The sequence below is a fragment of the Callorhinchus milii genome, unplaced genomic scaffold (assembly GCF_018977255.1).
Source record: "Callorhinchus milii isolate IMCB2004 unplaced genomic scaffold, IMCB_Cmil_1.0 Scaffold10, whole genome shotgun sequence".
NCBI classification, from domain to species: Eukaryota; Metazoa; Chordata; class Chondrichthyes; order Chimaeriformes; family Callorhinchidae; genus Callorhinchus; species Callorhinchus milii.
In genome coordinates this window covers 6,563,704-6,587,018 of record NW_024704751.1, presented here as the reverse complement: position 1 = coordinate 6,587,018, position 23,315 = coordinate 6,563,704, and the positions used below count along the sequence as shown (strand labels likewise).

At 49.0% G+C, this 23,315-nt stretch overlaps 2 protein-coding genes across 6 annotated transcripts; both read left to right on the top strand.

Moving 5' to 3' along the window:
- Positions 1-1,687: 1,687 nt before the first annotated feature.
- On the top strand, positions 1,688-6,903 carry LOC103180660. Of its 3 annotated transcripts, none has more exons than XM_007896642.2 (7): positions 1,688-2,178; positions 2,268-2,313; positions 2,718-2,843; positions 3,902-3,998; positions 4,560-4,678; positions 5,548-5,705; positions 6,430-6,903. In XM_007896642.2, exons 1-7 carry the CDS (start codon positions 2,150-2,152, stop codon positions 6,563-6,565), a joined length of 711 nt encoding a protein of 236 aa, XP_007894833.1. In that variant the 5' UTR covers positions 1,688-2,149; the 3' UTR covers positions 6,566-6,903. The 3 variants fall into 3 exon arrangements, with proteins under 3 accessions (XP_007894833.1, XP_007894832.1, XP_042194637.1); XM_007896641.2 differs by having other exon boundaries at positions 2,265-2,313; XM_042338703.1 differs by lacking the exon at positions 2,718-2,843 and having other exon boundaries at positions 2,265-2,313.
- aipl1 (aryl hydrocarbon receptor interacting protein-like 1) lies at positions 6,510-11,360 on the top strand. Of its 3 annotated transcripts, XM_007896637.2 has the most exons (7): positions 6,510-6,567; positions 7,268-7,382; positions 8,381-8,560; positions 9,383-9,571; positions 9,991-10,167; positions 10,526-10,667; positions 11,077-11,360. In XM_007896637.2, the coding sequence occupies exons 2-7, from the start codon at positions 7,287-7,289 to the stop codon at positions 11,280-11,282; spliced, it is 990 nt and encodes a 329-aa protein (XP_007894828.1). In that variant the 5' UTR covers positions 6,510-6,567; positions 7,268-7,286; the 3' UTR covers positions 11,283-11,360. The 3 variants fall into 3 exon arrangements, with proteins under 3 accessions (XP_007894828.1, XP_007894827.1, XP_007894829.1); XM_007896636.2 differs by lacking the exon at positions 6,510-6,567 and having other exon boundaries at positions 6,976-7,382; XM_007896638.2 differs by lacking the exons at positions 6,510-6,567; positions 9,383-9,571 and having other exon boundaries at positions 6,976-7,382.
- Positions 11,361-23,315: the final 11,955 nt, after the last annotated feature.

The following is a 23,315-nucleotide window of genomic DNA, read 5'->3' as shown; positions in this document are numbered from 1 at the left end:
CTGTCCTTCCTCTCCTCCTCTCTATTGTGTTTGAATTTGGCGCAACTTTGCAGCGGCTGAATCGGCGCCGTCTGATTGGCCGAGAGCCTGGATTGGCTACTGATGACATCACCCAATGTGTCCCCAATTCCCCCCATTGACATGGACCAGGGATCTGGGGGATGGCTGATGGCTCCCCATCAGTGGCTGCTTTTATTTCTGTTTGTGGGGGGGAATCAGAGGCCATGAAATAAATATTGAGACTTTATTTTCTGGCCCCAAACCCCACCCCAACCCCCCCCCACCCTTCCACCTCCCCCACCCCCGAAGGAACCTGTATCAATGGGTGTGAGTCCCGTGGCTCAGCGGTTAGAGCGCTCGCTTCGCAAGCGAGAGGGCGAAACCTCGGGCAGGTTTCCTTACTCCACACACCGCCTAATAATAATCCCTCCAAAGAAACGAAACACAATAATAAATTGGTCGTTTTCAGTGCACGACTGTTCGTGGGGAACGCTGCTGCGCGCAATTGGCTGCCGCGTTCGCCCACAAATATACAGTCAATTCATTTTGCAGTATATTCTGTGAAGCGCTTTGGGACGTCTCGAAGACGTGAAAAGCGCTATATCAAATGCAAAGATTATTATTATTATTATTATTATTATTATTATATCAGCTCCCTCTGGTGATTTCCTCCACATCCTACTATGTGCAAGCTTGCACATTGCTCCAAAGGGCGTTGCTTGATCAAACCACTGGTTGTTATCTCTGGAGCTGTACGCAGCTATTTCTCTGCTGGGCTGTAATCGGAAAGGCATTTATTTCATCATCCTAGCAGAGAACACCAGGCTTTCTGCGTGACTTCCACCCATCCTGCTAGCCCCCCACCAATGTTATTTTTACACACACACACACACACAGTGCACTGACCAACAACTGAAACATGTGAAAGAATAACGATAAATGTATTTAGAAAGTATTTCATTTATATTCAGTGCAAGTGTTTTATCTGTGTGTGTGAGCGCCATCGTTTTCGATGGCAGACTCGCTGGCGATCAGCCACGTGCTAGTGATTTCCCGTTATAATTCTACATTCAGCTCCTAAATCGAAGGAACTTGCTTGCAGCAAAGCATTGCAAAGCGGTCGCTCAGTGTTAAAGGAAGATGTAATCAAATAACCTGTGGTTAAATCTCAGGTACATAATGACTCGAGGCGAAGATTGGATTTGTGAAGTTAACCCTTGCTTGAGAAGGGAGAAATGCAGGCAGTTCGTTATATGACCGGATTCTTGTTACCGCTGTTTCAGAGACTGGTGTTAATTCCCCTGGTTACCTACCTCACCGCAATCACGCAGCCACAGATCCAAGGCTCGCTTCCTTATATGTTACCGCACGCTAGGTCCCAGATCCCAACGCTTCTCAACAAGGAAAAGAACCCTCAAATGTTTCAGCCAACGACAAGGTAAAATGGTGAAAACTAAATACAATCTGAAGGTCGAAAGTTAAATGAACCACACCTCTCTCCCCGAATCCCACTGCCTTACCCCCACCCTTCCCCCTCTTTTAGATCACTCCCAAAAACCTTTCTCTTCAATCGTACGGTCTTATGGTCACTTCCTCCCTCCCCCGGGCTCAGCATCAGGCTCCGCCACTGTTAAGCGCTCCAAGAGGTGTCTGTCCTGAAGTGTCCCTTTACAACTCTAAACTCTGTTTCACTGTCTTGAAAGTACCTGGCTTACATTCTCGATCGCATTTCAACTCCTTTGGTTCCCCTCCGCCTGTTTGTCCAGTATAAACCGGGTGCTTTTGTGAATCAACAATTGAATGGATTGTGGATTGATATGTAAATACCAGTCAGAGTCTAAGGTCCATGTTCTGCGCCAAATCAGGTTGGAGTCAAGTTCCCGGACAAGGGCTGACGGACACATCCATTAGCTGGTTAAACATCAACCCTGCACCATGGATACTTGACTTGGTTCCAATTGCTCTCCCTCTTGCAGCTGGTCTCCTAGGAGCTTAGTTGACCACAATAGCAAGCTCTCTGGGTAACAGAAGGAACCCGATCACGCCAGCGCCTGGTGCAAAGCTCTGCTGTTAATGTGAACATTAGGATCTCATTGTAGCGGTTCTGAATTAAGTTCAACTGGACTGAATCCAATGCAAAAAAACACACATGTCCTCAACACTTTGGAGTTGGTGCAAGTGAGTGTGATGTGGAATGGGAATTTGGCTGGAAGTGAACTTGATTGAGACCAGTTGACTGACGTTCCTGTTCTTTGATCCGTTAGCAGGTCTGCAGCCGAAAGGATCCACAAGCTGAACAGTCGCCTGAAAAAGGTGAAGGGCTTTTGAATCTGGGACAACTGGGTCTAAAACGCAATGGGGGGGGTGGGGAAAGGGGGAATATTTCTTAATGGACGTCTTTGTCACGTCTGCAATGCCGCGTCACTCTGGGAACGTCACTCTGACTCGGTCTATGTTTGGAACGGGTTTCCCTCCAGCCAGAGTCACACGCGTGAGGAGCTTGGGTTGTTAAATAATGTTAAATAATTGTCTAAAATAATCGCGCAAACATTGACCCCGCTTTTTTCAGCCGGATTTCTTAAGTAAGCGCGTCAGCTTTTCCCTGTTGCCATGTGCACGCGTCACCTTGTAAATGCGGGAAGTCCGCTCCGACACTATGGGACAGGAATAACACCTAACACTGATCAGAGGTGTCTTGTTTTGCGAGCCTCAAGTAGGCTGCGCTGCAGAAGGAAAGGAAACTAGTCACGGAAGAGTCACAAAGCGGAACAGTGAAGACCAGGGCTCGATTGTGTGACAGGGAGCGCTGCAAATACGCAATGGCTCATGACAACACTGTGGAGGTAATGGGTTGGCAGTCATAATATTAGTAATAATAATAATCATTAGCAGCAATAATCGTTGCGTTCGTTTGACACAGCGCTTTTCACCTCCGGGCTGCACGTCTCAAAATGCCTGGCAGGATTAGTGACTGTGTATTTTGTCGGCGAATGCAAAGACCCCCACGAACAGCCACGAGAGTTCGATGCGCGATTTATCTGGGGGGAGGAGGGGGCAAAGGCGGGGAGAGGGGGTGAGGGGGAGGGGAGGGGGGTGGCGGTTTGTAGATTTGTTGGTCAGGATACCAGGAGAGAAGCTCCTCTTTCGGGCGCACTGAAGCGGGTGATTCCGGACGCGGTTGAGATTTCTCAGGGTGGAATGAAACTCTTCAGAGAGATTTCACATGGATTGTCCCCGGGCCTCGGGTCCTATTGGCCTTCAATCCCAATTACTGTTGGGCAACCGACTCTAACCAGCGATCTAACCCGTTGCCATAGTAATGGCCCAGCTCTCTCTCTCCTGCCATCTCGCAAAGTGACAGCTTTTCAGGAATTAGAGAAGCTTCGTCTTCTTAGAGCAGCTTTTTGTGGGGTTGGGGGGGGCGGCGGGGGGGGGGGACTCTGAAACCTTCCCTCCTTCTCTGTCCCTCACCCCCTACACCCCCAAACACGTACACTCCCACCATCCCTCCACTCCCCAGATAAATTGAGCATTCGCTTGCAATTAGGCAACCTCGCCTGGCGATCAATTAATTATCTGCAGAGCCGTTTGAGACAATGGGACGCTATAAGAAATGGGAATATAGGAACAGGAGGAGGCCATTCAGCCCCTCGAGCCCGTTCCGCCATTCTATTAGATCAGGGCTGATTTGTCCCTCAACTCCAAATACCAGCCTTTGCTCCATATCCCTCGATTTCCTTAACTAACAAATATCTGTCCATCTCGGTCTTGAAAATTTCAATTGATCCGGGAATCCACAGCCTTTTGGGGGAGGGAGAGAATTCCCTCAAAAAGGCAGTGGATGCTGGAGCAACGCAAGGTTTGCTGTTGTGATAGTTATGTATCGGCTCCGTTACCGCAGGCTAAAGAGCAAGGGAACCCCAGCACAGTTCCCGCAGTGAGCTTCTCCAAACTTGGCGTTCGGTTTGACCTCCCGATGGATCTTCAGCTGCTTGAAGGTGGGTTCAAAAGATCAGGAGATCAGTCCGGATGAAGGTAGCCCTACTGCCCATCACACCATCGAGCTGNTTTTTAAATGAGTCTCATTGTCCTGCCTTCAACCCACTCTTCCTGGTAACCCCTACCCCAGTCTTTAATGTATGGTTTAGAGCTCTTGCCTCACAGGCGAGAGGACCTGGGTTCGATTCCCTCGTGGAGCGAAACCTTAGGCAAGTTTCCTTACTCCACACGCCTCTTTACTTAGCAGTAAGTAGGAACCCGGTTGTTAGTCGATTGGCGGATCGCTTTCCGGGGGTAGGAGTCCCTACAAAAATATTTTAAAAATAATATTTTGTTCACTCAATCCACGAGTGTTTGTGGGACGCTGCAGTGTGCAATTGGCTGCTGCGTTTCACCCACAAATATATACAATCGATTCGTTTACAGTATATTTCGTGAAGCAACGACGTGATAAGGCGTGATATCAAATGCAAAAATTATTATTATTATTCTGCTGCACGATGCCGTCGGTCACTCAAGCAAAGCTTGTAATCATTCCCTTCGCCTGTTTATGTCCGCAGGCATGTCACCCTCTGAATATTTAAGGAGTCACTGCAGGTGTGACCAGGATTTATGCAACTTGTTTAAGGCTGCATTTACGCAGCATGACAAGGACAAAGATGGGCTCATTAACGTGAAGGTAGGTGGAGTGGGGCGGTTAGAGGGGGGTGGGGGGTTGGGGAAGAAGGGGAACATGCTTACCTGTCAGAATGTCTATCTGAAGACTGAAATTTCACCAATATCTGTGTGGTGTTGATCTCTGTTCACCTGTAGCTGTTGGTTACATTGAGTTACGTCAAACTTTACAGCATGGAAACAGGCCAGTCAACTCAACAAGTCTGTGCCGGTGTTTATACTCCACATTAGTCTCCACCTCATTCTCATAAGAATTGCTTGGTGAAAGAAGACCAAGGTCCCTCCAATTCGCCATCCTGACAGTCTCATGCACATGTCATCTCCCAATTCCCTCTCCAATACCGTTTCTTTTCACAAGATTAGCTCGCTACATTAGTTTGGGCGAAGAAGGCCCTTTGGCCCATCTGATCTCATCCTTCCATAATCCATAGCCCCCTACCATCCCATTTCTCCTCCTCCCCACCACAGCATCCTGGCCCCAATCATCCATCATTTCTGGCTATCAGTTCCGTTCCCTTCTCACTCAGTTTCAGAGTTTACCGTAATCCTGAACAGGTCTTTCATTTTAAGGTAAAATGGTGTTAAGGCTAACACTAGGCGAAAGTTCGGACCTAGGACGTCTCAGACTGGGATTGCATTTTGCATTTACCCAGCGCCCCTCACGCCGGGTAGAGTCCCAAAGCGCACTGAGGCAGAGTGAATGGCCCTAATGCTGAGTGTCCATCAAGAAACACAGAACACTGCAAGTTATTGGACAGTTGCCGATCTAGGGAAGTTTTCTCAGTTCGTCTACACGGGCTTGTTTGGATGCACGAGGCAATTTAGCCAATTGTTTTTGTGTTACACACACACACACATACACACCATACACAGGAACTGGAGCAGGCTCTGCTGTCTGTTTACACTCTGCACAAAGACCACACCAACAGGCTGTGGCACTTGCTGAAAGCGGATGACAAGTTGCAAGTGGATCTGAACTTATTTGTGGCTGTTGGTTCCTTGACGTCCAGGATCTTGGAGAAGGAGCCGAGGTAAGTCCTGCATTGTATCACTGCTTCTCTCTCTCTCTCCCATGTTCTCATTGAGTCAGCCTGGCTCAGTTGGTAGCAGGCTTACCTCTGGGTCAGGAGGTTGTGGGATCAAGCCCCACATTGGGTCATAATCCAAGCTGATACTGCAGTGAGCAACAATTAAGACAAGCTCGGGCTCTTCAGTCTTGAGAGAAGATAACTCAAAGCGGACCTCATAGAAGTGCATACTGCCCAAATTGGTTGCTGTCCGTTTGCCCACAATATATACAATCACTACACTTTACAGTTATCCTGTCAAGCCCTTTGAGACGTCTCGAAGACGTGATAAGGCGCTACATCAAATGCAAGGAATATTATTATTATTATTCTTGTCATTACACTATTTTAAATAGCATTTATTAAAGTAAACCCAGATCAATACTTTAGGATGCACCAAGACAGTAGGACATGGGTCTAAAGTTGCGAAGAGCAATTTCGGGACAGACGCATGGAAATATTTTTTTACTCAGAAGGTAATTATTATTAATAATAATATTAATCCTTATATCTGATAATAGCTAGGACTGGAATAGGAAGGGTGGTTCAGGCCAGGGATGCTGGGACTCATGTAAAAAAAGCAGCTCAACGCTGTGATGGGAGACCGGTTTGGGTGGGGGTGGGTGTTCTGGAGGGATGAGATAAGATGGGCCGAAGTGACCTCTTGTGACATTTACTTTGCCTCCAGAAACTCGGCTATCAAACCGGAATCCATCGGAGGCAAGGAGTTTCTGGAGAAAGCGGATTTCTTCAATCTGGAGTGGCGACTTTCTGAGACCAGGATCGGAGCTGACCTGAGGAACCTCCTCTTCTATTTGCTTTAAGAGTAAAGCAGAGCGGGGTGGTGATGGGGGGGTGGGAAAGAGGTGGGGAAGAGAGGGGTGAGAGGGGAAGAGAGAGGGGAGGGGGGAAAGAGGGACAAATTTGCAGTAGTCTGACACAGACTCCACTCCTTGTTTGAGGAATGTGTTTTGAAATATTTCTTCCCCTACCCTCACGCCCTGCCCCAAATGTGTCAGGGATCAGTTTTGAGTTCAGAAAGTGGGGTGTGGGCGAGTTGTGGGGGTACTAACTTGCCATTCACCTTGTGCCTGTTTGTGAGAACTTGTTGTGCACAAAAAAGACTGCCGTCTTTGCGAATTAAAAGTTTCACTGCATTTGACTGGCGTTACTTGCAAAATTCTTTCTCTTCATCTTTCTCTCTGTATCTCTCACTCTCTGTCTGTCTGTCTGTCTCTCCCTCCCTGCCTCCCTCCCTCTCTCCCCCCCTTCTCGCTCTGTCTCTTGAAAGTAAATTCCAAAATTAAAGTCGGTGCCAGAAAATTCGACAAGATATTAAGAGATAGAACAGATTAAAAGCAAGCCTTACATAACAGAACCCTTAATCACTATAGGACCTTACCACCTGGTCCCTTGCCTTCTCTGCTGGCCTAATCCTGTTTATAAAGTGAGGATAATTCCAGCACACGCACACACGCACCTGGAGGTGCAAAGACTGATCTAAAACAGCGCGATATTTTCCACAGTGCTTCCCGAACACCGATCATGGAGCAAACATACCTGTTAAACGTTGAAGGCATTAAAAAGTCAATATTGCACGGAGGAACGGGAGAGATTCCGAAATTTAATACCGGATCGAAAGTAAGTGAAATTATGTTGCAGTGAAGTCCACCAAATCCACAGTCAATTCAGTTCACTTGACGGTATATTCTGTGAAGCGCTTTGAGACGTCTCGAAGGCGTGACAAGGTGGCTACATCAAGGATTATTTTTATATTAAAGTCAGTGCGTGAATGAATTTATAAGGCAACGTTGAGTCAAGAGTTCAAGCAGCGTCGTGATATTTGTTGTGTAAATTTGGGGACATGGTTTGCCAGTAAAAGTCTTGGGTGAGTGGGTGGGGGGGGAATGAGAATTCTCAGTTTGGTTTTGACACTCTTTAAGCGTGATGAGGGGTTTCTGCACGTGTTAGACCCTGGCTTGACAATAAAAAAATTCATACCAGAATTTGTATTTGCTTCAAATCTGTTGTGAAATATGGCAATCTTTACCCACTCCTGGAGCACTTGTTAACAATCTGTTGTTGGCAGTTGCTAACGAGACCCTCAACACAAATTCGGCCTCATGCGTTCACCTGCAAAATACACAGTCACTGCGCTTCACGGCGTGTGTGTCTCCCCCTCCGCCCCCCCCCCCACCACTACCACAACCCCTGCGTAAAAGGCGCTGTGTCAAATGCAAGGATCATAATTAAATCTGGGTGGAATTTCTCCCCGGAAATGTTGAGTTATTCCAACGAAGACTGCAACAAGCCTTTTCGAGATGTACCTCTTTGTCATCTTACGCTAAAATACTAATATTCCTGGCATTTGACAGAGCGCCTTATCACGTCTTCGAGACGTCTCAAAGGGCTACGCAGAATATACCGTAAAGGAGAAATATCCCCCCACACCCCCCCCCCCACCAGCTCAGGTGCCCACCCTGGCGGTAGTGTCGAGAGCTTCGAGACATCCTCCCGACATAAAAGATCCCGCGTTCTCTCCCTGTTTCCAGGCCGATGAAATAAAGAGCATCCTTTCTCCCCCCCGCCCCCACCCCAATCCGTCCTCCCAACCCCCTGCACCCTCCCACACCCCCCAGGTCACTTTCCATTTCAGGACCCTCTTGTGCGACGGTGATCGTACGGTTATCGATGACAGCAAGCGGGTGGGCAGAGCCATGGAAATAATTGTGGGCAACATGTTCAAGCTGGAGGTTTGGGAAATCCTGCTGTCGAGCATGAGGATCGCGGAGGTGGCTGAGTTCTGGTGCGACATCATTGTGAGTGGAAGCTAGAGCTGGGTCTGTGTCTGTGTGTGTGTGTGTGTGGGTGTGTGGGTGGGTGTTAGTTTTCGATGCCACAATCATGACACATTGGGAATTGATGACACAGGGAATTTGGGGACGGGAGTCAGTATGTAAGTAAGTAAATAAGTAATCAGGGATTGCATTAATCTCTACGTGAGTGCTGCTGGCTTGCCTGAGTGCCCTGGTACTTCGCAATCCTCTTTTCTGTTTAATTCCAACCCTCAGGCAGGAATAGTCGGTTAAAGTGGAGGCGCAACAACAACAACAACAACATATAGTGCTCTCCAGGCAGGGTAGCGTCCCGTAGCGCTTAATGAGTATAGACAGGACGGGGGGGGAAGGGGATCTCCAGTCTCAAGAGGAGATGACTCAGAAGGTAGACAACAACAACCACCACCACTGCTGGGGTGATGTCTCGGAAGGATTTAACCGTAAAACAGTTTTAAACGGGATTGCAAAACGAAACCACAGATACAACAATACTTCAAGATGCACTGAGACAGTAGAACAAGAAGACATGGGTTTAGAAGGGGAAAAGGAGGCAATTTCAGGAAGCATAGATTTGGGGGTGGGGGGCAAAAAAAATTGCAAGGTTTTTCTTTTTTTGTTCAATTGATGGAAGCATTTTCTTTCTTTCTTTCTTTCTTTCTTTCTTTCTTTCTTTCTTTCTTTCTTTCTTTCTTTCTTTCTTTCTTTCTTTCTTTCTTTCTTTCTTTCTTTTTTTCTTTCTCTCTCTCTCTCTCTCTCTCTTCCCCCCATCGTCTCTTCCTCCTTTCCACCCCGACCCCCCAACAGCACACAGGCCTGTATCCAATGGTGGCAAAAAGCCTGAGGAGGATTGCGGAGGGCAAAGACCCAACTGACTGGCACATCCACACCTGTGGGATGGCCAATATGTTTGCCTACAACAGCCTGGGCTACGATGATCTGGACGAACTGCAGAAGGAGCCACAGCCTCTCATCTTCATCATCGAGTTGCTAACAGTTAAGCTTCTCCTCCTCCTTTATCGGTTGGAGTCTTTGGACACTCTCCAGTCAATTAGCTGATCTTGCTTTGTCTCACTCGAATCCCTACATTGGTTTAATTCCCACCCTCCTCGACACAGCCCCACCACCCCTATTTGTCCTGTCTAACAACTCCCCCCCCCCCCCACCCCTAACCTTCATTTTACACCCCTTTCTTTAAAGCCATCTGGAAGTGACAATCCCTCAAAAATAACCTGGTCACTCAATCCACGACTGTTTGTGGGACATTGCTGTGCGTAATTGGCTGCCGCGTTTCGCCCACAAAATACACCGTCTCTACGCTTTACTATATATTCTGTGAATGGATAGTAACCTCTAACCTCGTGGTTCCTGTCCTGAAAATGACACGAGTCTTGTTTTCCACCCGGGACGACCAGGTGGAGTCACCGAGCTCCTACAAGCGGGAAACCTGGGCCATGAACGATGAGGAGAAGCTGCGTGAGGTTCCGCTGTTGCACGGACAAGGCAACAAGTTTTTCAAACTGGGGAAATACCAGGAGGCGGTGACCAAGTATCGCGAGGCAGTCATCTGTTTGAAGAACCTGCAGACGAAGGTAATGTCCCGTCCGGTGTTGTGTGGTGCTGTGTTAGTCCTTATGACTGCCTCCCTCCCTGCCTGGCTCAGTGGGTAGCGCTCTCGTCTCAGAGTCAGAAAGTTGTGGGTTCAAGCCCCCAACACTCCCCAACAGCTCCCTGGCTGTTTTATGGGACGTCGCTGTGCGCAAATCGGCTGCCGAGTTCGCCCACAAGATGCACAATCGCTAAACCCGACGGCAAAATCCTGCGAAGCGTTGTGAGACGTCCTCCCGAGGGGAGAGCGCTGTAGCAAACGCCTCACATCGCTGGCAGCCGATGCGCAAAACGACCCCAGACGACACGGCCTGAAGGCATCGCTTCTGCTTTCAACGTTAGGAAAAGCCCTGGGAGACGCATTGGCTTAAACTGGAGAAGATGGTCGTGACTTTGGTGCTTAACTACTGCCAGTGCCTGCTGAGGATGGCTGAGTATTATGAAGTGTTGGAGCAAACTACAGACATCATCAACAGTCACCCAGGTAATGGCCGGCTGTTGGCTGGATAACTGGTCTATAAATGCAAGTTGCTGTTGTTGTTGGGTTTCCGTATGTCGTACGCCTGGTATTCAGAACAATACTCTCGGACGCACCGAGATAGTAGAGGGCATGGGTTTCGAGTTGCAAAGGGGGCAATTTCCGGACGGACGCCAGGAAGTCTTTCTTTAGCTGAAGGGTAATTAATGTCTGGAATAGGAAGTTGCCAAGGAAGGGGAGGTCGAGGGCAGGACACCGGGGACTTGTTTAAAAAAAAAAGCAGCAGCCTTGACCCTGTGAGAGAGGCTGTTCTGGAGGGTGTGAGATCAGATGGGACCGGAAAAAATGATCTGTTGATTGATGACCGAAAGAGAATCTCCTTCACTGAGCTCTTAACCTTGCTGTTCCTTCCCAGGCACTGTGAAAGCGTACTATCTGAGAGCCAAGGCTCACTCTGAGGTGTGGAACGAACTGGAAGCCAAAGCCGATTACGCCAAAGTCTTGGAGTTTGACTCCCGAATGTTGAAAACCGTGAAAAAGGAACTGCTAATCCTGGAATCCAGGATGCAGGAGAAGGAAGAGGAGGAGAAACTCCGGGTCAAGAGAATGTTCCAGAATTGACGTCGGAACGCGCGAGACACGTAGGAATGACGCACCCACAACGTCACGGCCGCGGAAACTAACCCGTGATGACATTCGGACGCCGCGCACGCCATCCCCTCTTCCTATTTCCCTAAAATAAATGTGGTCACTCAGCCCACGACCGTTTCGCGGGACACTGCTGCGCTCAGTTGGCTGCCGCAGTTTAGCCTCCCGAATAAATAGTCAATCTCCGCTTTACAATGTGCTGTGTGAAGCTCTTTAAATCGTCCCGACGACGTGATAAGGCGCCATATCAAACCAAGCAATTTTATTACAGGATACAATACAGTGAGAAGGATTGTAAAGTAACCAACGTGTTGCTGAACAAACTCTCTTGTTCCGAGATCCCTGCGGTTAGCCCCCACTTTTCCCCTGGTATTTTAATATTTAATAGAGCTATTCATACTCAGGGCAGATTCATTTGTGTGCCTGTCTTCAGTCCTGCACAATGCAATTAAATCTTACTTTGACTCAGAGCAAAAGAGGCTTACACAAGGCTTCCTTGCAGAGTGCTTGTCTGAGTAAATCTTCAAGGGCAGATTATGTTTCGTCTGCAAAATACAGTCCGTTGACTTTACAGTGTGTTCTGTGAAGCGCTGAGACAGCTCGAAGACGTGATAAAGCACTATATCAAATGCAAGGATTATTATTATTATTATAGTGAAAGAATTGCTATTCCCCACCCCACGACCTGCACTCTCACTTGTTCCATTCTACGGCTCTTATCTGTGGTTGCGGGTTCGAGTTCCACTCACCGAGACTGTAGAACAAGAGGACTCAGGTACAGTGTTGTTGGCCCAAAGGGGTAATTAATGACTGGAACAGGGATTTGGGGAGGGGGCAATTTGGGAGCACTGCACCAATGGAGGTGATATCCTTCATTAAATGTTAAACCGAGGTCCTGTGGACATTAAAAAGCCCGGTGATGCTGTGAGAAAAGAGAAAGGAATTTCTCCCGAACAACAACCCTTCACACAGAGATCACTCGATAGTCACTGAATACAGATTAATTTCGCCCACACAATATAGGGTCAATCCATTTACATTATATTATGTGAAGCACTTTGAGATGTCTCGACAACGTGATAAGGGGCTATAATCAAATGCAGGAATTATTATTATTAAATCCCATTATTATTCCCTAACCTCCATAACATCGCCCGACTCCGCCACTACCTCACCCCTCAGGCCGCTGAAACTCTTGTTCATGCCTTCATCACCTCTAGGCTCGACTATGCAAACCCCCTGCTTGTCGACCTCCCCAACTCCTCCCTCCGCAGGCTGCAGATAATCCAGAATTTGCAGCCCGTGTCCTCTCCCGCACCAAACTCCGTGACCCCATCTCCCCCACTCTCGCCCGACTCCACTGGCTCCCTATCCGTCAGAGGATAGTTCAAGATCCTGGTCCTCACATACAAAGCCCTCCATGGCCTCATCCCACCCCACCTCTGCGACCTCCTAACCCTCTATCAACCCGCCCGTTGCCTCCGCTCAGCCGGCTCCGGCTGCTCCACGTCCCCCGACCCACCCACCCCACCATTGGCGGGAGAGCCTTCAGCCACTCTGCCCCCAACCTCTAGAATTCCATCCCCCAGTCACTCCTCCTCGCCCCCTCCTTAGCCTCCTTCAAGTCCCACCTCAAGACCCTCCTCTTCGACCATGCCATTGGCCACCCCCCTTCTCCCCCCCTGACCCCAGCTCGGGTCTGAAATGCTGTACTCTGTCCAGCGCTTTGGGACGTCCTCCCGACGTGAAAGGCGTTATACACATGTAATCTTGTTGTTGTTGTTATTTGGAACTAGGAACCGGTTAGATTTTAACTGGATCTGCATTTTCCATCCTACCCAGGAGAGGGCAATATACACCTGACAAACACACCAAGCGTTTGCTGGAAAGAGTGTGAAGATGTATTGAAGGTGGAAGAGGATAAAGGAGGATAAAAGGGGAGAACGTCAGATACAACAACAAACAAACAACAACAACAAAATTACATGTATAGAGCGCCTTTCACGTCAGGAGGATGTCCCAAAGCGCTGGACAGTCAGGGGTCGGGACCCGAGCATGGGGGAGGGGTGGGGGTAGGGGTGAGGGATGGCAGAGAGGTGGGAGAGCGACCAAAGGCGCGGTCGAAGAGAAGCGTCTTGAGACCGGCCTTGGAGGAGGCGAGGGAGGAAGTGAGGCGAAGGGACCGTGGGATGCAGTTCCAGAGTGTGGGGGCAGAGAGGCTGAAAGCCCAGCCACCGATGGTCGGGCGGGAGACATGGAGCAGACCGCAGCCCGCTGAACGGAGGGAGCGGGCAGGTTGGTAGGGAGTCAGCAGGTCAGAGAGGTAGGAGGGGGCGAGGCCATGGATGGCCTTGAAAGTGAGGACGAGGATCTTGAACTCGATCCTCTGGGGGATGGGGAGCCAGTAGGGTCGGGCGAGGGTGGGAGTGATGGGGTCACGGAGCCTGGTGCGTGAGAGCACACGAGCTGCAGAGTTTTGGATGATCTGCAGCTTGTGAAGGGAAGAGGTGGGAAGGCCGATGAGGAGGGAGTTCCCGTAATCGAGCCTTGAGGTGACAAATGTGTGGGTGAGGGTTTGGGCAACCTGAGGGGTGAGGCAGTGGCGGATTCTGGCAATAATGCGGAGGTGGTGGTAGGCAGTGCCGGTCATGGCGCGGATGTGGGGGAGAAAGGACAGTTCAGGGTCAAACAAGACCCCCAGGTTCCTGACTGGCTTAGTGAGGTTGAGTGTACAGCCGTGGATGCTGATGCTGCCAGCGCCCGAAGTGCGGAGGCGCTGGCGCGAGCCAATCAGGAGGGCCTCGATCTCGCTGACGTTGAGTTGGAAAAAGTCATGTATAAGTGGGATTTTATATGACGAACACATAACAAACACAGTATACAAGTACTGTCCTGGCTGGGTGACATTAAGGCAAGAGAAACTATTTCCTCTGGTGGGGGAATCCAGAACAAGGAGGCATCATCTTAAAATTAGAGCTAAGCCATTTAGGAGTTATATTATAAGGCAGTTTTTAACCCAAAGGGGAGTGGAAGTCTGGAGCTCTCTCCCCCAAAAGGCTGTGGATTACGGTTGGATCATTCACATCTTCTAGATATTTGTCAGGTCTGGTAAAGGGCGGGTAATCGGACTTGAGGAACAGATCAGCCACGATCTTATAGAATGGCGGAACAGGCTCGAGGGGCTGAACGTCCTATTCCTGTCTCTACGTTTCTAAGGTTCCTGCACCATGTTTAACCCATGTATATTTAAGCCACGGTAGCTCATTCTTTCCATATACTGTATATGGAAAGGTGAGTGAGGTGTCAGTCTGTGCTGCTCGGACCTCATTCTGCTGACGTGATTTATTGTTTGCTGGTGGAGAAGCAGTGCTTGATTTATATATAAAAGAAACACAGAGGATATTTTTTTTTGTACTTCTTTGGGCTTTTGTCTTGACAACTGTGGGCAGCTGAGCGTTTGTCACCTGATTTCTAGCTCCAGTGACTTGTGAAAAGCTTCGCTCTGAACCCGGTGGGAGATTGCGAGACAGCAGCGATATTTGTCACTTGCCATCGGTGTCAAACAATTAGCACGCCGGCTTCTGAGCTAGAAGGTTGCGGGTTCAAGCCCCCACATTGGGTGACTTTGAGCTCACGGTCTAGGCTGACGCTCCGACCCAGTGCTGGGAAACAAGGGGGGGCTTGGGGTTGCGGGTGGGTGGGGTGGGGGGGGGTGGGTGGGCAGTGGATGGTGGTGTGTGTTTGGAACGCTGCATTGCTGGAGGCCCAATGCTTCGGGTCAGTCGTCTGTGCCTGTTTAGGTTGAGTTTAAAGATCTCTGTTTGAAAAGAGGAGGGAGTTTCTCCTGGCACCTCTCCGTGCTGTAACGTACTGGTGTTCTGCGAAGGGTGCGATATCGATTCAAGTTGTTGTTGTTGTTGTTGTTGCTGCGCTGAGTGTGTTGGAAGCTGTTTCCTTGCCAAAGACAAGCCTTGGAGAAGTGCTCCTGTTTCTTCCAAATCCCAAGTTTCAATTGAAAAACAGATACCGCTGAATTACTAAACCCTTGGTTGCCTCTTAGCAACAAACAATAGGATTACAATGACTAAGGCAGAACTATTGACTGGAAGAGCGGTGTGAAATCTCTCTTCTAAATCCAGAAAAACTGGCGTTTCAGCCCAAAGCTCCTGGAAGGTACTGCAGAGATGACTTTGTCAAAGTTACCTTCGTGCTGCTTTCATTCACGGCGATTTGGGGAGTGAGCGTCAAGAGCTTTGCTTCTCTGTTTATCGGCTGATACTTTGATCGCACATGATGTCACCTCGACTGAGATTCAGTGCGTCAGAAGGTTGTGGGGTTCACCCCTCCCAGCTCCCACCTCCCTCCCCCACCTCCCTCCGTCCCCCCCACTCTCTCCCCCACCACTCCCCACCCACCACTCCGCACGCCTCTCCTAGCAGTAAGTAGGAACCTGGTTGTTAATCAATTGGGGGTAATAAACCCACCACACCAAAAAATGCGGTCACTCGATCCACGACTGTTTGCGGGGACCCTGCTGTGCTCGATTGGCAGCCGGGTTTCGCCCACAAAATACACAGTCACTCCACTTTACACTACATCCTGTGAAGCCCTTTGAGACGTCTCAACGATGTGATAAGGCGCTATGTCAAATGCAACGATTCTTCTCTTCTTCTTCTTCTTATTATTATTATTATTCTCATTATTATCATCACTGTGCAAACACTGAGCAGAAGTGTCCACAATTTACCTCCCACGTCATGTTACTTTTAAAGTAAGGTTAAGCCTGTTGACGAACACTGAGGGATTGTTCGATAACGAGCCCGGTTTCAAATGGGCTGCTAAATAGCTTGAAATGGAAGAGCCTTCTTTTCCTCGGCTATAATTAATTTAAACATTCCTAAAGCCGCCTAATATAGCTCGCCACTTAAGCTGTCTAATTTGAATTTCACCTCAGGCGCAAGCGTGCACCACAGACACACACACACACACACACACACACACTCAGGCACGGGGGAGCAGGGAAGCTGAACTGCGGGTTTAGCATTAATTACGGAGATTGACTGCACATTTCAACCTCTCTTATCGGGTGATCAAAAACGTGGAAATACGCTCGTATTTCAGTCATCACAGCAACATACTCTGCCAAGCGCTTTGAGACGTCTCAATGACGTGATAAGACGCCGTATCAAACGCAAGGATTCTTCTTCTTAAGTAAGGTAATGTCCCGAGGACAGTTTGATACTTAAGAAACACCTGCGCAGGAACCTCAACGCGACTTAAGACGGTGGAGTAGTAATAAATTACCTGCACGCCACAGAAGAGGAAATGGATCCGGCTCGAACCAGTGTGTCCGATTGCGGATCGCACCCCCCCACCCGGTGCAGTAGATGTCTGAATGACGCCACGTTTGACTAATGAGGCTCGTTAGAGTATAAATGTGTTAACATCTGCCTTGAGCTCAGGAGGAGATGTGAATCATCACTGCGGCCAGCGGCTGGGTGACTGTCTGTCCGCCCCCAATTCCCCGAGTCAGCGCTCCACGCAGCTCGCGCGATTCTCCCCTCGACGTCAATCGGAGAAGAAACGTCACAAAGGCCCTCAAATTGAGCTACTTCCTTATGGGATTTCTTTATCGGGGAGATAATAATAATAATTATTAATAATAATCCTCGCATTTGATACAGCGCCTTATCACGTCCTCGAGACGTCTCAAAGCGCTTCACGGGATACGTATTTTGTGGGCGAAACGCGGCAGCCAATTGCGCACAGCAACGTCCCACAAACAGTCGTGGATTGAGTGACCAAATTCAAATTTTTTTTTATTTGAAGGGATTATTACCCCGGGATAGTATCTGCCAATCGACTAACACCCGGGTTCCTACTTACTGCTCATGTAAACGAGAGGCGAGTTCTGATTCCTTTTTAAAAAATATGGAATACTCTTGAAGGTAACTCCCTATAACTCGATCCCGGTTTTTCCTGTCGTTAACCAACTAAGTCACCGTGCTGTCAATATCCCGTCTCTCGCTCTGTCTCTCGCGCTCTTTTGTTTTCTTTCTCTCTCGTTCTCTCTCTCTCTCTCTCTCTCGCTCCCTCAGCAGCTGCTGCTGTTGTTCTGAGGCTGCGGTAGTCAGTCACGTTTTGAGAATTCACATAGTTTGGGGTCCCGTCGAGAGAGCCTCTGTGTCAGTCTGCTGGCTCTTGCCCTTGAAGTGACAGCATTTCTTTGAGGTATCCAGCGCCTTGGGATGTCCTCCCGACGCTACAGAAATTTCATTTTGTGTTGTATTTGTGTTCCCCGCCAGGGCATTACCCCTGGGTGGCTTTGCACGACAGAAAAGCCTCTGTGACGCCACGTAGGAAGAAAAATCCCACCTCAACCCCAGCTGTCATCAGGCATTGAGCTCGCCTCTCCGAGGGGTTGTCTCCTCACCGCCTAGTGTAGATGACAAGTGTTCCTTTTTGTACCATCGCTTCTGATTACTGCCGCACAAATCTCACGCGCGCATTCGTTAGCAAAGATGCTCCACCATTCAGCCTGCTCCTTCTCTCCTCTCCGCAGACTTTAGCGTGCATCAGTCGGTAGCGCTCTTGCCTCCGAGGCAGAAGGTTTTGGGTTCAAGCCGCAATAGTCTAAGCTGACGCTCCAATGCAGTGCCGGGGGGTTGGGGGGCAGTGGGGGGCTTGTGTTGCATTGCATTGTCGGAGGCGCCGTCCTTCGGAGGAGACATTAAACCGAGAAAGAGAAGGGAGTTTCTCTCTCTCGATGTCCTGGCCGACGAATAAGATTGGACACATGGCTGTTTGTGGGATATCGCTGTGCGTGACTGGCTGCTGCGTTTCGCCCACAAAATACGCAGTCACTACACGATTCACGACAACTGCTCGAAGCAACGACAAGGCTCAATCTTACCTGAAGGGCGACATATACGCTGAGGGCTGGATGCCAGATGTGAGGAATATCCGTGGGCCACGTGAGCCGGGTTCGAGTTTATCCGGTCCGCGGGCCGGATGAAATCATTCGCCGGGCCGGATGTGGCCCCTGGGCCGCTAGTTGGACCAGCCTGCCCTAGACAAAGAATCGCTATGAGCCGGTGGTCCCAAAATCTGCCGCGACTTAACTGCAGTGGGCTAACGGGTCTCTCCCGAAGAGGAAAACCCACTTACTGTGTGTCATCATCGAGGGTGAGACTGTTTAGCATTTCTTGCAGTGACGCTCGACCCGTTCATCCACAAAGTAAGTAATTACAATGATAAGTGGACGGGCAACTTATCGACAATTATGATCTCGGTCTCTGTGGAAATGAAGACTTACCTTGCCGCTGATGTGCGTTGCTAAACGAAGGCAGCGTGTTGCGCTGTAGATCGCAGCCTTGGTAATTAATAGGACAGCTTGCTTTTTTTTTTCAAACGCCTCTGTTATCTTTCTTGCGACAACAAAGAGACTAATTCTCTCGTGCAGCGCACAGGGGTATAACAAAACCACGGTAACGTAGGTCCCTGCCAGCAATCATTATATATCTAATCACGTACGGTATTCCTTGCATCTGATAGAGCATGTCGTCACGATGTCTCAAACGGCCTCACAGAATGCACTGTAAACTGTGGTGACCGTGTGTATTTTGTGGGATCAAAGGATGAGATCAAATGGCCTGAAGGGGCTTTCTTCACGCACCCCCACCCCCATCTCTCCCTCCCTCTTTCTCTCGAATTTCGAACCACTTGACCCTTTCTTTGGACGAGCGGGACAGGCAGCTTGAGGCGAGTGAAAATCCATCAGTTTTCCGTAATGATTTTCGATCCACAACACATCACTGCTGGTACTGAGGCAATTTCAAGATTGAGGTAGATTGATTTTTGTTGGGTTCAATGCGAAAATTGGGATACGGAGCAAAGAAGGGGTAAACGGAGTCGAGGTACAGATCAGCCACGATCCAGTAGAGTTGGCAGAACAGGCTGGAGGGGCTGAATGGCCTCCTGCTGTTCCTGTTCTCCCCCCCCCAACTGCATAAAACTCCCTCCTGGGTCCCTTCCCCAGAATTCTTTTATACTTCCTGCTTTTATTTTATTGGCTTTTTCTTAATTGCCTATTACTTGGCTGAAGGGACGTGCTACACTCTGAGCTGTTGAGAATTCACGAACGCAGTCAGTCCGTCCGTCTGTCCTGCTCCCAGTGGACGCATAACCTCCTCCCATCCGGCACTAATTGGTACAAAAAACTCTTGGAGGAATGGAAAAAGTTGTTTTTTTTATATAAACGGAGACAGGTTCAAGCCCCACTCGGTTATTGTCTTGCAGTTCATCGCAGTATTGACCTCGTCGGCCCCCTTGAGGTGCCCCGCGAGTGGGAGGAACGCACTCGTGCTCTGTGTGTTCCCTGCGCCTGCCGTGTTTCTTGCAGGGTTGACACCTCAAGGCGGGGGACAGCTTAGCGCCCGGGGGAACAAGCCGCGAAAAAAAAAAAAAGGCGTTGAGCTGTGAAAGACCTTCTTAATTAAACGCGCTGCGTTGATGAGACAGCCTTTCTCGCTGCCGTGGTCCCTGGTTGCAGCCGGCTAATTGGCCGATAATAAAAGGCTCGCAAGACATTCCAATTAAAGCTTTTACCGCACTTGAATATTCTGTCCAGTCTTTGATGAGAGAACAGCAAGCTTCGGATACGTGCCGGTGGAATGTTAAACCGGCTTCTCTGAGGACTACCTGCCTGCCTGCCTGGGACCTGATGAATTAAAATGGGCTAAACACTTGCAACTAAAATGGATTGGAAATTTAGTCTGTATCCCGAGAACAAATGATTGATTTGCGTATCCCGCATCTGCGATTGAAGCCAATAAGATCTTCATTCCTCGCCATTAGATAGTCATTAGTTGCATTGATGATAGCGCTGTGGGTGGGGGGGTGGGTGGAGGTGGGGGTGGGGGGATGGAGAAAACAATCAGGAAATAAGAGTTTGCTTCGAATAAGAAAAGAAACGCTTTAAAAAACATAGCTTCCCTCCGTGGGTGAATTATTCGTTTCCACAGCACAAAGTTACAAAGAGCCTTGAGTGACCAAATTATTATTTTTTTTTTGGAGGGATTATTACCCCCGGAAAGCGAGTCCGCCAATCGACTAAACAACTGGGCTCCTACCTAGTGCTAGGTAAGCAAAGGCACGTGGAGTAAGGAAACTTGCCTAAGGTTTGGTCCTGCCTGGGAATCGAACCCGGGTCCTCTCGCTTGTGAGGCGAGCGCTCTGACCAATACACCACAGGACTCCGTAAAGTCTGAATTGGAGCACCAGCCTTGACCGCGTGAGGTGAAAGCACTTGGATGCACAAAACCTTCCGCCACAGAAATGGGAGTGCTACTGACTGAGCCAGGCTGACTCTTAAGACTACGGATAAACAGGTTCTCTGACACGCCAAAACAAAGTCATTAAGTCAAAATTCAGTGCTCCTATCCACGTCAAAAAATGCTGTTGCTCGCGACTGAAGAGAAGATGACACAAGCAACTTATCAAAATGCAAAACGGATTGAAGTCTAACTGACTGGGAAGTGCAAGCGATGTGAAGCACACAATGATGGACAGCAGGCGATCAAATGATTACTGGCAGGGAATCGAGACAGTCTGCGATGGTATCCTGTCCTTGATATCAATTAGACCAATTTTTAGCAGCGGGTTAGCACGTCAGCCATGTAAATTGAATAGATTCACACCATCTGCAGCTCAGAATTGCACAGATCTCAGCCCGATTGGCTTCAGGTTGGTACAAAAGCAGAGGCAGCAGCATGAACGACGACAACCACCACCCCACTCCAGTTCATCCCTCAAACCAAGCTCCCCGTCTTAAGGCGGACGTTGAAGATCCCGCGGTGCTGTTGGGAAAAGAGAAGGGACTTGCTCCCTCTGTTCTGGCCGACATTCTTGACAGATAATGATCCTTTCCCCACGTTCTTTGCGGGGGTAACAGGGCTGTGTGGACGTCAATCTGTGACACCACAAACGTTGTGTTGACTATGGGGTGAGGTGAGGCGAGGAGGGAGGTGATGGAGGTGATGGCTGAAACGTATTTTTACGCAGGAATAACCCCGAGAGAGAAATTGAAGTGCGGAGGCAATTTGGCTTTTAACGGGCTTCTGTCTGGTGCTGTGCACCAAGGCTATGCATTTTACAGTGGCTTGGTGCGGTTGAGAAGAAGTCTATTTGACCCGCTCTATTGCCGGCGCACTCAACAGGGCCATTCACTCCATCTCACTGCTTCGCGACTGGAAAATGCCCACAGATTTCAGTTTTAAATGATACGAAGTGATGTTATTACTGCCACAAAGATCTCCTGAGTACCTGCCAGTACATTGACAAATCCACAGACCAAATCACCGACAAAAGAAATGCAGCTGAGAGGAGGTGTATTGCCTTCTCACTTCAGGAAGCCTGGCTGGTCTCCAGATGTGATTTAAGATACATTTTTTTCACGCTTTCCTTTGATCCCTTTGCAAAACAAATACGTGATAATAATTTGGTCACTCAATCCACGGCTGTTTGTGGGGACGCCGCTGTGCGCAATCGGCTGCCGCGTTTCGCCCACAAAACACCCAGTCAATTCGCTTTGCAGTATATTCCGTGAAGGGTTTTGTGACGTATTATTATTATTATATTTGGGGCTTTCATTCTCCTTTAATGGAAGTGGGGAAAAACATGAGCTTTTGCCCGTCGCGCCCACCGTTGGCGAATTGCTCTCGCTCTCGTCTCGATTCTGTCGCTTTACCTTTCGAACCGTCTCAGAAAATTGCGCGGCCATCGATTTCTTTTCGATAACCTCAGCTGGCGCAGGCGTTGGCTGGCGAGGCGGATCAATAGGGGAACGGAGTTTTGAGGCTCTCTTCATTCACGCTGTAATTACTTTTTTTTGGGTACCTGCTGGAGCTCCGAGCTGCATAACAAAGAGGTGTGTGTGGGGGTGTGGGTGCGTGTGGGTGGGTGGTGGGGGTGTGTGTGCGTGTGGGTGGGTGGGTGGTGGGTGTGTGTGTGCAGGGGTCTGTCAGACCTGTCCCCATTTCTGGATGAGATTTTAAACGTCACCATACTCGTTGTTTTTCATTAATAATCCTCGCGTTTGACGCAGCGCCTCATCACCTCGTCGTCGAAATCCCTCAAAGCTGGTTGTAGGATTTTACTGTTGGCGTTAGTGACTGTGTATCTAATGTAACAGCACTCACTTCATTTCCGATCGACCACACTGTATAAATTTATTATCATCATTCCAGATTATGAGTCAACGAAGGGAAGGAAGACAATTAATTTGACTGTATTAATAACCTCGACAAGCTTTCCCCGTGTCCGTCTGTCCATCCGTCCGTGTAAAATTAATAGGACGGGGGAATTTAAACGTTTGTTTGATGGCGATTACCGCTGTGACATAAATGTAAGGATACAACACGATACAAACCTTTCACCTCGTGAGTACTTGGCAAGGAATATAACGGAATGTTTGCTGGAGGTTAACAACGTACAACAAGAATATTCGAGGTACCCTTTGGCTAACTCCGAGGCACTGATGGAGAGTGAGTCTGTTGGGATTTTAAACCCTGGCAGGTTCAGTCGCTGACAGATTAAAACAAACATTACTTGTGACAATGATGGATGGCGGGTGAGCAGTCTGCACTCAGACAAATTACTTATAAAATCTGATCCGCGGACTCCTTCAAGTGCGATTAAGCAAATAAGGTCTTCATTTAAATGCGATCACTCTCTCAACCCGGGGCCGTGATTAAGAGAGGGTCGAGCGAGCCAGCCTGCGAGAGGTGTAAACGCGCGAGAGGATCGCTGCTCCCCTCCTCTCTTTCGCCATCGGTATCGCTCACGTCACGGGGTTTGCCAGGAAATCACCCGGGACAGCGTTCTGCCCGTGTGACTCATTGCGAGCACGAGCGAGATGATGTTGCGTGGAGTCCTGCGGGGTAGCGGTTTGAGGTACTGAAACGGCGGTGGCAGCAGATTCGAGAGGAGCTTTCCAAAGGGAATCGG

Coding starts and splice junctions, on each gene's coding strand:
- LOC103180660 (XM_007896641.2), top strand. CDS start 2,150: ATGTCCTCAACACTTTGGAGTTGGTGCAA. Junction 3,999..4,559: donor GGATCTTCAGCTGCTTGAAG/GTGGGTTCAAAA, acceptor TTATGTCCGCAG/GCATGTCACCCTCTGAATAT. Junction 4,679..5,547: donor ATGGGCTCATTAACGTGAAG/GTAGGTGGAGTG, acceptor CACCATACACAG/GAACTGGAGCAGGCTCTGCT.
- aipl1 (XM_007896637.2), top strand. CDS start 7,287: ATGGAGCAAACATACCTGTTAAACGTTGAAGGCATTAAAAAGTCAATA. Junction 8,561..9,382: donor AGTTCTGGTGCGACATCATT/GTGAGTGGAAGC, acceptor ACCCCCCAACAG/CACACAGGCCTGTATCCAAT. Junction 9,572..9,990: donor TCATCATCGAGTTGCTAACA/GTTAAGCTTCTC, acceptor CGGGACGACCAG/GTGGAGTCACCGAGCTCCTA.